The sequence below is a fragment of the Orycteropus afer genome, unplaced genomic scaffold (assembly GCF_000298275.1).
Source record: "Orycteropus afer afer isolate SDZICR_OR568_19922 unplaced genomic scaffold, OryAfe1.0 scaffold00067, whole genome shotgun sequence".
NCBI lineage: Eukaryota > Metazoa > Chordata > Mammalia > Tubulidentata > Orycteropodidae > Orycteropus > Orycteropus afer.
The window spans coordinates 3,827,402-3,838,768 of record NW_006921654.1 but is presented as its reverse complement, the minus strand read 5'-3'; the positions used below and the strand labels follow the sequence as shown (position 1 = coordinate 3,838,768).

Genomic DNA, 11,367 nt, shown 5'->3' with positions numbered 1-11,367 from the left:
GCAAGAGCAGAGGTGGGGGTCTTGGAGAAGCCTGGAAGGAGAAAGGGGAGGGAAAGTGGAGCCAGGGATGCATGTAGGAGGACCTGGGTTTGGCTAGGTAGGCATCTTCCCTCTTTTCCCCGCTGAGTAAAGCCCAGGGTATAGGTCTGCACCCTCCCCCACCTATCTCTGGACACTAGTCTATCTCCCCCTTCAATGCCCTTGACCCAAGTTCCTGGAAACAAATGAAACAGAACACGCCATGTAGGGCCTGAGTGAGCATCTCCGGGGCCATAAATTAAATGAAAGCTCTCAGGGCCGCCTGCCTTGTTACTGCTAATGGCCCCAGCCTGGCCCACCCCTGTAGGCCCCTGTTCATCAGAAATCTGGGGGCTCTGGAACCGTATCATGTTCCCAAATTTTGATTGGCTCTTGGAGACCTCACCCCCACCTTGGGGATGGGCACCGCTCTTGTAGAGCACCCAAAGGTCCAAGGCCCAGGAAGAGAGGCTCACACAGTCCCCACCCTCCAAGGAGGGCCCCTCACCCCAGGTTCAGGGAACAGTCACGTGTGGTCCTTTCATTAGGTCCTGCCATATAAACTGAGGCCACAGGGTGGCTGGGAACTTGTGGGGCCGGGACCCAGCAAGCACAGGTAAGTCCTCAGGTTGGGCAGGAACTCCTGCTCTCTGGGGAGGCCTCTCTGTGGGGTGGGGAACTAGAGGGGGTGCAAGGATGCAGAGGGGCTGCAGGGTGGCTGTCCTCGCTGAGCCAGGCATGCTGACCGCTGTGCTGCTGAGCTGTGCCCTGCTGCAGGCTCTACCCACCATGCAGGGGGCCCAGATGGGCCCGCCCCCCCTGGAAGGCATCAGAAGGGCTGGCCAGGCCCTGCTCGCGGAGTTCGCAGGTCAGTGTGGGCAGGGGTCGGCTGGGTGGGTCTTCGACACCCTCTAGCCACACACTGTCCCACCTAGTAGGAACCCTCCTTCCCTCTTCCCAAATTCCAGTGCTGGGAGGTGGGTGTTTGTACATGGGGAGCTTTGCCCTCACATCCTGTGTCCCAGGCCTGGGCCAGCAGCCCACGCTGAAGAGGACAGCAGCAGAAGAGGCAGAAGAGGCCCTACTGCAGGAGGCCGAGGCCTTGGCAGAGGTAATGTTGTTGTTGTTGTGTGCCACCAAGTCGGACCCGACTCATAGCGACCCTTCCTTGGGTATCCCAGGCAGCATCACTATGGAAGTAGATTGCCCATCTTCCTTCCGAGGAGTGGCTGGTGGGTTTGAACCGCCACCCTTCTGTTCAGCAGTCAAATGCTTTAGGCACTATGCTATCAGAGCTTTCGGCAGAAGTAATCCACTCAGGAAAAGGGATGAGGTGGTAGGCCTTGGAAGGGGCCATCAGGCACCATTCCCACTCCGCATCCCCAGACGTGGGGCAAGCAACACTGCAGACCACCTTTCCCACACTCCACTGCCCATGGATTGGGGCAGGTGGGATTCCTGGATCTGCCCTCAGAAGCCAGCGCTCAGGTTCCTGCTCCCCTACCCCCTGTAGGCGCTAGACCGGCAGGGAAGAGAGCCGCGCTCCCCACGTCGCTGCGTGCGGCTGCACGAGTCCTGCCTGGGACACCAGGTGCCCTGCTGCGACCCGTGCGCCACATGCTACTGCCGCTTCTTCAACGCCTTCTGCTACTGCCGCAAGCTGGGTACTGCCACGCATCTCTGCAGCCGCACCTAGCTGGCGGGCGTCGGGATGGGGTCTGGAACACCCGGGCGCGAATAAAGGCTGGGATCAACAAGGCTGTTGCATTATTTTGAATGTGGCCCTCGGAAGGGGAGGAGGTTACCGCAGTGGTGAGGGTGCTACCAAGCCGAGAAATCCCACATCTTTCCACCAGGGCCTACGCTACCCGGTCATCTGAGTCACACACAGGCACACTTTGAGAATGCTAGGCGTTTGGGGGAAGCAGAGGACAGCCGCTCCCCTGCCCTCCAAAATCACGTACGATAAATGCAGGGAAGGGGGACGGGCGCGGCATATAGACTGTAACTTTGGGCTGGAGAACGGAAGTATCTGACCCAGGGGTTGCTATGCAGCTAAATCGACGTTTTATAAAGCCCGGCGGGCTTGTCAGTCTCTGAACCTGTTCCCCTCGGGTTTGGGGAGGCTGACTCAGATTCCCAGTGTGGAATCTTTCCTAGCAAAACAAGCATCCCCCGGCCCCCAGAGTGCCATGCGCATCAGAGCCAGGAAAGCTGGAAGACCTAATCGGATTCCTCGGCCGGGGGCGCCACCACGCGACCGGCCTGTGACATTCCAAGCCGTTCTCTCCCCAGGGAGCAGGAGGCCCGGCTTCCCTCAACGCGCAGGCGCCAAAAAGTCATTTCCAGTCCACATCTGCGCAAAGCTTTACAAAACCACCCGGAAGCCGGGCGCTGCTCAGAGTCCCGCCCAGTTGTGGTCACGTGAGGGGCTTGCGCGTCACCTGATGCTCTTGACAGCCCGTTGAGGGCGCCGCGTCAGCTGATCGTGGAGTGGCCTTGCGTGCGGGCTGGTCGGGGTTCTACGGTCCCATCGCCCCCTCCGCAGCCATGTCGTCCTTCCCAGAGCTCTATTTCAACGTGGATAATGGCTACTTGGAAGGGCTGGTACGCGGCCTAAAGGCAGGGGTGCTCAGCCAGGCGGACTACCTCAACCTGGTGCAGTGCGAGACGCTCGAGGGTGAGCGGTGGGGTTGGCAGCTGGGCCTTGGAAGGCTGGGATGGAGGTCTGGCTGGGAAGCCGGAAGCGGGAGTTCTCGAAAGAACTGATGAGTTGGGGGAGGGGGCGGGTCAGACCTCAGGGGACTCTCTGGGAATGCGGTGTTGATGGCGGGTGCGCCGGAAGGAGCTCTCCCTCCAGCTGCGGCTCTGCGCGAGCCCAGTTGCAAACAAGGCCTCAGTGGTCCACCTCGGGTTGGGCCCGCCGCGTAGTTTGGAACGAGGAAGTCTCAAGGCTTGATGTGGGACGTGCCCACAGCAGCCTCTTCACCCCGAGGTAGCCCGAGAGCCATCCCGTGGCAACGCTTAGGGAAGCTGAGCGCAGAAACTCTCCCACCGTCCCCGACGTGTATATCTAGGCCTTTGGGAGCTTTGGGTCTTCGCATTGCCCTAAGAGGTGGGCCTTCCTAGGGCATTGCTGATCCAGTTTAGCGAGGTTTTCCTCCCACATCCGAACCGCTGGCTGGGCATTTTCTCTTGACGGTAGTATTTGGGAGATTCAGAGGTAACCCTCAAGTCTGGAAGTTTATACACGTGTATTTGGCCAAAAAAAAAAACCCTTCCTCAGAGAGGGGGCTGCCTGTTGGGTTTCTTAGCACAAGCCTGATGAGAAGCTGACTTCCCCTTTTCTGTCAGCACACGCTTCCCCCAAGTGGGATTGACTCTCCAAGGCACAGAAACATCAGTTATACTGCGTTAGAAATGTCCCTGATTCCGTCCTCTGCCTCGTCTCCGTACCTGGGTAGTAGTGAAGGGCCGGGTGGCTAGGATGTGAGTTCTATCCTAACCTCACCCCCAAGTGATACCTTTGAACAGAAGTACTGATAGCTTCGTAGCTGTAAGGGGTCAGTAAGGGCAGATGTTTCACCTTCTGGAGAAAATTTTCTCCTTAAAAGCCTGTTGAAGTTAAAGGTGATCTCAAGAACAAGGAAAAAAAGTCAGTTATTGTTTAACTTGTGAACTAAACCAGTAAAGGAAAAATAAAATACTTTTAAAATGGGAAACTTAACTGAGTTTAAAATATGATAATTCTGCATCTTAAGATTTTAAGTCAAATGCGTAAGAATAGTTGTTGACTTCCCTTATGGAAGTGGAGATGGGGAAGGAGAGAGCATTTGAGGGTGTTTGTGTTGTAGGAGCCTGCCAGCAGTCTGGTTGTCCTCACTGGAGGAAAAGAAGGAGAAACAGAGGGGGCTGCCTGGGCACATTGTTGGCACTTAATTTGAGTTTTGTGCACTGACTGGGACTGGAAGAAGATCCTTATTTGCTGAACTCTGGAGGTGAGCGTCTTGCTCATCCACTGGCATTTGGTTAGCTTGTTTCTCTTAGCTTTCCTCACTCCCACTGCTACTTCCCTCCCATAGAGCTTCTAGGGGCACAGGGTTCCCAGGAGACCGTCCATCATCCTTCGTCAACATATTAGGCCACTCTTCCTATAACTCTGCTCAGAACATTCCTCCCCTTGTGGGACACCAATCCAGACCTTTAACGTGTCATTCCTCTCCCTCACACAAGCTGTCTCACCAGCACTTCGTGCACATAGTGTGGTGGACTTTGAAGTTGGACGTACCTGAGTTTGAATCCCAGCCCTGCCAGTTACTGGATTACTTTAGGCAAGTTATTCAACAGCTTTGGGTACTCAGTTCTTCATTTGGTAAATTAACAGCGCCTACCAACCTACCTCTGAAGGTCATTGTGAGAAGTCAAACACTCAGCCCTGCACCAAGGACAGAGTAGCACTAGGTAAATGTTAGTACCATTTGCACATGTGGTTCTCTCTGCTCCCACAACTGCATGAAGCCAGTGATTCCCACTCTCCAGGGCCCAGCCCCAGAGCCACTTTATCTGAGAACCTCTCTGTGGTAGTGCCAGGAGAGAATGTTGTCCCCTTCAATCACTCAGAACTCCTGTGGCATTTGGCTGTGCTACTTTCCTAGAAGTTTCTTGGCACAGAGTCTGGAATTCTTGGAACTGTTTAATCTAGAGATGTTCAGGACTTTTAGGGGCTGGGGATAACCAGAAGCAAGAAGGAGTGACCAGAAACCCCATTTGTCCTCTACAGAAAGACCTTCTCTGCTTCTGAATGTGATATCAGAGGCCTGGTATACAGGCCCCTGTTGATAGGTGGCTTTGCCTCTTCATCTCCAGGGGAAGGAGGATGTGGGAACAGGAGACCTCAGAGGCCAGTAGTCCCCAGTAGGATCTGTATGTGTGTCCTGAGGTTTCTAAGGAACATAATTCAAGTGTTGAGATAGTTTGCAGGAGGCACAGGGCATTGATGGGAGGATGTGTATTCTGCAAGGTGGGGCATCTGTAGCCCCTGCGCCACATCCTAGATTTCCGCCTGAATACCACCCCAGCAGAGCACTAACCTCTCTCCTACTAGACCTTGGTCTCTTGGAATCGCTGTAGCCTTTGTTTCCGTCATCATCCCTCTCGCTCTGATTGTCTTCTTTCAGGGAAAGAATCTAGAGAGGTTCTTCCCTTTTGGTGAACTGGGGATCGCCAGGTGGTTGCAAAAGCTTTTTCCAGCTGTCAGTGTTTCTGGATGCATTGAGTACCTTCTGGGAGCTGGACAATGTGGTAGGGACTTGTGGAGAAGAGGGGGTTGGAGATGTACAAAGAAATTATACAGTAATATTTTCAATGTTTTTATTCTTTCAACATAACTTACAGAGCACCAGTTTTGTTTTAATTGTGATTTGAGTGAAAATTTACAGAGCAAATTCACTTTCCATATAGCAGTTCACATACACTTTGTCTCATGACATTGACCACAATTTACCACAATGCAACAGCTTCCCTCCCACTTCCTCCCGACAGTTACCCCTTCCCTGTGTCCATCCCTCCATGCACTCCTGCCCCATGAACTGTCTCCCTTGTGCATAAACAGCCCTTCTTTCTCCCATGATTGTTCTCTCCAAGGAGCAGAGCACCAGTTTTATGCCACACATTGTAATGGGAGCCAGGAATACTTTGTTGAATAATGTTCTTTTATTATTATTATTAACTTTTGATTGTGGTGTAGGTGAGAGTTTACAGAGTAAGTTGATTTTCCATCCAGCAGTTAATATTGTTTTGTTTTGTGATGTTGATTAGAATCCCCACAATGTTTTCTTGACTCTCATACTCTGGGGGTGGAACTCAGCAGAGTCAGAGGGGAAGATGTTAAGAGATCAGTGTAGTGTAGCGGTTACAAAGGTCGGTCCTGTTCTTCACTGGTCTTTGGCCATAGGCAAGGTATATAACCTCTCTGTGCTTAGTTTCATCTTCTGTAAAATGGTAATAATAATAGCACCAACCTCAAAGAGTAATTACGAGAGTTAAATGAGATAGTACGTCAATCTGTGAGTTTGGCATGTGGTGAGTACAAGTCAATATGCTGTTATTGATATTAAGTGAACAAAAGTATATAATTACATGTTAAGGGTGATAATTGTGAAAGGGACAGTGGAGAAGTGATAGAGAGTCACATGGGAACCTTCTTGGGAGAGCATGGTTGGTTAAGGCCCTGCTGAGGAAGTGATATTTGAGCAGAAAAGTGAAGAATGAGGAGGAACTAACCGTGCAAAGAACTGGGAGAAGGAGGTGTCAGGCAGCAGGACCAGCACGCAAAGGCAGAAATACTTGAACCAGTTAGAGGAGCCAGAAGAGCCCAGGTGGTGGGGCATAGGGGATGAGAGTACAGATCTCCTGAGAAGCCAGAGCCTTGGTGTAAAAGTAAGACTGAGTGCAGGGGAAGAAGTCCGTTAATGCTGGGTATAGGGACAGAGATAGTAATGGGACAGAACAACATAGTTGTTGTTGGGTACCATTGAGTCTATTTCCATTCATAGTGACCCCATGTGACAGAGTAGAACTGCCCCGTAGGGTTTTCTCTGCTATAATCTTTATAAGAGGGGATGGCCAGGTCTTTCTCCTGTGGAGCTGTTTGTGGGCTCAAACCCTGACCTTTCTTCACAGCCGAGCACTTAATCATTGTACCCCAAGGGCTCCTTGCAGCCACCTGTCAAATTTGAGGTTATTGGATGTGACTAAGTAACTCAGTGTATTTCAGACCATGAGGGGCATGTGTAAGTGCTACTTTGGTGTTCATTTACTTATTCCAGAAACCCTTCCTGAAGGCCTACTGTGCGATGGCTCCTGGGCCCTCATACCAGAGCCAGGTAGGTATTTCAGGCATTACCATAGTTCTGAGCCTGAACTCTCAGCTTTTACCTTGGATTCAGCCTATAAGCATTGCTATTTATCTGCTCAAATGGATGCTGAGAATTTAGGTGTAAGTGCGGCCCCACTCTATCCTCCAGAATGTCCTTGTCCTTTTTAAGGCTGTTTATTATGAACAGTATGAATGAAGCTTATACAAATTAGAAAGAATTGTATACTGAACCCATAAATACTAATCATCTAACTTCAACGATGATCAACTCTTGCTGATATAACAATTATCCATCAGTCTTTTAATAATAGCTCCACTCATCCCCCCACTCCCAAATTATTTTCAACTAAATCCCAGACAGCATATCTTTTCAACTGTAAACATTTTGGTATCTGGAAAAGATTGTGACTTTTTTTTTAATGACCACAATACAAAAAACAAAAACAAAAAAACAAAACACGTTGCCATCCAGTCAATTCTGATTCATAATGACCCTATAGAACTGCCCCATAGGGTCTCCAAAGATGTATGTAATCTTTATGGAAGCAGATGGCCACATCTTTCTTCTATGGAGAGGCTGATGGGTTTGAACCACAGACCTTTTGGTTAGCAGGCAGGTATTTTAGGCATTACCACTGTTCTGAGCCTGAGTTTAACCACTGCACCGCCAGGGCACCTCGTAATACGATTACTCCTCCTAAGAAAAAATAGTACTTCCTTAACGTTATGAAATACCCATTTAGGTTTCATTGTTGCTGTACCAAAAAGAATCGGTTGACATTCAGCCATTTCAGGAGGTAGCATATGATCTGGAACCAATGGTATGGAAGGAAGAAGACCAAGCTACACTGAAGGCATTGATGATAAACAAGTCTCCGGGAACTGATGGAATGCCAGTTGAGGTGCTTCAAAAATAGATGAAACACTAGAAGCTCCAAATCATCTATGGTAAGAAATGTAGAAGAAAGCTACCTGGCCAACCAGTTGGAAGAGATCCATATTCATGCCCATTCCAAAGAAAGGTGATTCAGTGGAATGTGGAAATTTTTGAACATTGCAAAATTTTACTGAAGATTAAAAAATAAGTGCCACCCTACATCAAGAAGGAACTGCCAGAAATTCAAGCCGGACTCAGAAGATGGTGTGCGAATGAGGATGTCATTGCTGATGTCAGATGGATCTTGACTGAAAGCAGAGAATACCAGAAAGATGTTTACTTACTTGTGTTTTATTGCCTACACAAAGACATTTGACTCTGTGGATCACAAAAAATATGAATAATATGGTGAAGAATGGAAATTCCAGAACACTTAATTGTGCTAATGTAGAACTTATGCATAGATCAGTGAGCAGTCGTTCAGACTGAACAAGGAGATATTTCATGGTTGTAGTCAGAAAAAGTATATGTCAGAATTGTATCCTGTGGTAGTTAAGGTTAAGTGTCAACTTGGCTGAGCCTGGTTGTGAGTGTCTGGGCAGCTGGATGTAGGTATTCCCCATGATGAGACTGCTAATCACCTCTCTGGTGGAATCTGCTGTGAGCAGCTGAGTAGCTGCCTTAGGGATGTAGTCTGCTTCCCGTATATAAGGAGAAACTTGGAGAAAAATCTCTAAGGCTTTTGACACACTTGGACCCTGCATTTAACTGAGTCTTCATTCAGCAGCCTGCCATGTTGCCTACTGATCTCAGGACTGTTTCTAGACTTGAACTGTTGGTTGCTTGATAATCTTGGGACTGTGCCATTTCACTTGTTGACCTTTGTCAGCCTCAGCAGCTGCCTGAGTTAAGAGATGCCTTCAGCTCCAGTGGGCCTGGAGCAAGAGGCAGAGCTGAAGCTCAAGGTCAAGGGGCCTTCACCCAGCCCTTAGAGCTGGCACTTTGAATTCAGACTTTAGACTCCTAAACTGTAAGAGAATAAATCCTTGTTTGTTCAAGCCATACATGTGTGGTATGTCTCTCATAGCAGTACTAGAGAATGAATGCATACCATTTTACCATTCTTAATTCAGTCTGTATGTTAAGCAGATAATCTGAGAAGCTGTACTGTATGAAGAAGAATGCCACATTGGGACTGGAGGAAGACTCATTGACATAACCGTATTGCTGCAAGCGAAGACAACTTGAAGCACTTACTGATGAAGATCAGGCTACAGCCTTCAATACGGATTACACCTCAACGTAAAGGGAAAAAAATCCTCACAACTGGATCAATAAGCAACATCACAATCCATGGAGGAAAGATTGGAATTGTCAAGGATTTCATTGTACTTGGATCCACAGTTAATGCCCATGGAAGCAGCAGTCAGGAAATGAAACAATGTATTGCATTGGGCAAATCTGCAAATGATCTCTTTAAAATATGAAAAAGCAAAGATGTCAATTGCAGACTAAGGTGCACCTGTCCCAAGCCATGGTATTTTCAGTCACCTCATAGGCATGTGAAAGCTGGACAGTGATTAAGGAAGATAGAAGAAGAATTGATGCCTTGGAATAATGGTGTTAGCAAAGAATATTAAATATACTGTCACTGCTAGAAGGACAAACAGTTCTGTCCGGGAAGAAGGAACAGCCAGAATGATCCTTGAAAGCAAGGATGGCAAGACTTCATCTCTCGTACTTTGGCTGTGTTATCAGGAGGGACCAGTCCCTGGAGAAGGACTTCATGCTTCATAAAATAGAGGTTCAGCAGAAAAGGGGAACAACCTTACCAAGATGGAGGGACACAGTGTCTGCACCAGTGGGTTCAGACAGCAAAGATTGTGAAGATGGTGAGGAACTGGGCAGGTGTTGTGTTCTGTTGTACATAGGGTCTCTGTGAGTTGCAACCGACTCAACTGTACCTAACAACAACCACCAAAAACCAGACTCAAGGCCATCAAGTTGATTCTGACTCCTAGTGACCCCTTTTAGGTTTCCAAGGCTGTAAATCTTTATGGAAGCAGATTGCCCCATCTTTCTTCCATGGAGCGCCTGGTAGGTTCAAATCACTGACCTTTTGGTTAACAGCCAAATACCTTAACCACTATACAACCAGAGCTCCTTGACAACAACAACAACAGTTGTCTCAAATTTTTAAATATAATTTGTTTGCTTCAATTAGTACCCAACTATGATCCATACATTATCAAGTGATTGATCTTTTAATACATAGTTTCCTCTTTCAGTCTGTTTATTGAAGAAATTTCCTCACTTGACCTATACCCTCTGCCTTGAATTTGCCTCTTGCATCTGCATCATACAGTTTCATGTGTTTCTCTGTCTCTTATTTTTCCTGTAGCTTGGTAATTAGATCTAGAGGTCTGATTAGATTCTGGTTTGATTGTTTTTTTTTTTTAATACTTAATAGAATGTGTGTATTTTGGTGGAGAGTATACATATAATATCTGCTTGTTTTCTCCTTGAGATATAAGGAATCATTAACACTTACTGCCTAGAATCATTATTTCATTAGGCTTTGCAAAATGCTGATGTTCTAATCCTATCTTTTCTTCTGCAGTGATTAGCTTAAATACTCCTATGCCTGAGAACATCTGGTAATCAACTGCTTGGTTACTCAGATAAAATCTGTGTTGGAGAGGCAGGATAGATGCTTGATTCTTTCCCATTATTTACCAGCTTTCAAAATAATGAGTTGATTTACCAGCGTCTACCAAAGATGACTAATGAATTTTATTTTTGTTTGCTGTCATAATGCACTAACAGATTTTATTTGTTACACTTCATCTGTTGCAGGTATTAACCTTATTGATGCTTAAATTGTCCCTTGGCCGGTGGGAACTTAGTTGACTGCTCAGTCTTTTTGACACAACCTTTAGCCTTTGGGAGCTTCTTTACTATCTGGGATGCCGATGTGTTCCAATCTCATCCTGACCCAGGCTTAGAGTCACCATTGCTCTCTCCTAGGAGATTTCGTTCTTTTTATTGGAAAATGATATCTAGAGACCATCACCTGAGTCCTGTTGTTGTTGTTATTTGCCATTGAGTCGGACCCAACTCATAGCGACCCCTCTTTGGGTTTCCGAGGCAGTATCACTACAGAAGTAGATTCCCAACCTTCCGTCTGAGGAGTGGCTGGTCAGTTGAACCACCACCCTTCTGGTTAGCAGTCAAATGCCTTAGGCACTACGCTATCAGAGCATCTGAGTCCTAGGGATTCTTATTACTACTGCATTGGTCATTTTTTTCTGTGCATAGTTTAGCCCTCTGCAAAAACAGCGAGGAGGCCACAAGTTCTGACCTCCTCTAATCCCACAAGAGAAAGGCAGAATCACCATCAATAGCCCAAGGCCTATTACTGCAAGGCCAGACATGCTGCCTCCCTCCAGCCCTTTCACCAACTGTTCCTCCCAAAGCACCACCACCTCTCTCCTGGGTTCGATAATTCGCTGCAGTGGCCACGCAGAACTCACAGATCATGGGGCTTATTAGGGAAGCACCACAGACTACAATTCAAGTTCAGGAAAAATGCTCA

The 11,367-nt window shown here is 47.9% G+C and overlaps 2 protein-coding genes across 2 annotated transcripts in view; both read left to right on the top strand.

Annotated features, from left to right (window-relative positions):
* Positions 1 to 756: 756 nt before the first annotated feature.
* On the top strand, positions 757 to 1,714 carry LOC103196510 (agouti related neuropeptide). The gene is made up of 3 exons (XM_007940253.1): positions 757 to 886; positions 1,044 to 1,129; positions 1,532 to 1,714. Exons 1-3 carry the CDS (start codon positions 757 to 759, stop codon positions 1,712 to 1,714), a joined length of 399 nt encoding a protein of 132 aa, XP_007938444.1.
* An 854-nt stretch (positions 1,715 to 2,568) lies between these two features.
* Positions 2,569 to 11,367, top strand: part of ATP6V0D1 (ATPase H+ transporting V0 subunit d1) — a 45,983-nt gene continuing 37,184 nt past the window's right edge. The window contains exon 1 of the mRNA XM_007940252.2: positions 2,569 to 2,698. Within this exon, the coding sequence (XP_007938443.1) occupies positions 2,569 to 2,698 (130 nt within the window). The remainder of the gene's footprint in view (positions 2,699 to 11,367) is intronic.

What these genes read in the sequence shown, in the direction of transcription:
- LOC103196510 (XM_007940253.1), top strand. Translation starts at nt 757, where the DNA reads ATGCTGACCGCTGTGCTGCTGAGCTGTGCCCTGCTGCAGGCTCTACCC. An exon ending in CCTGCTCGCGGAGTTCGCAG is followed by an intron (nt 887 to 1,043) that starts GTCAGTGTGGGC and finishes CCTGTGTCCCAG; the next exon opens with GCCTGGGCCAGCAGCCCACG. An exon ending in AGGCCGAGGCCTTGGCAGAG is followed by an intron (nt 1,130 to 1,531) that starts GTAATGTTGTTG and finishes TACCCCCTGTAG; the next exon opens with GCGCTAGACCGGCAGGGAAG.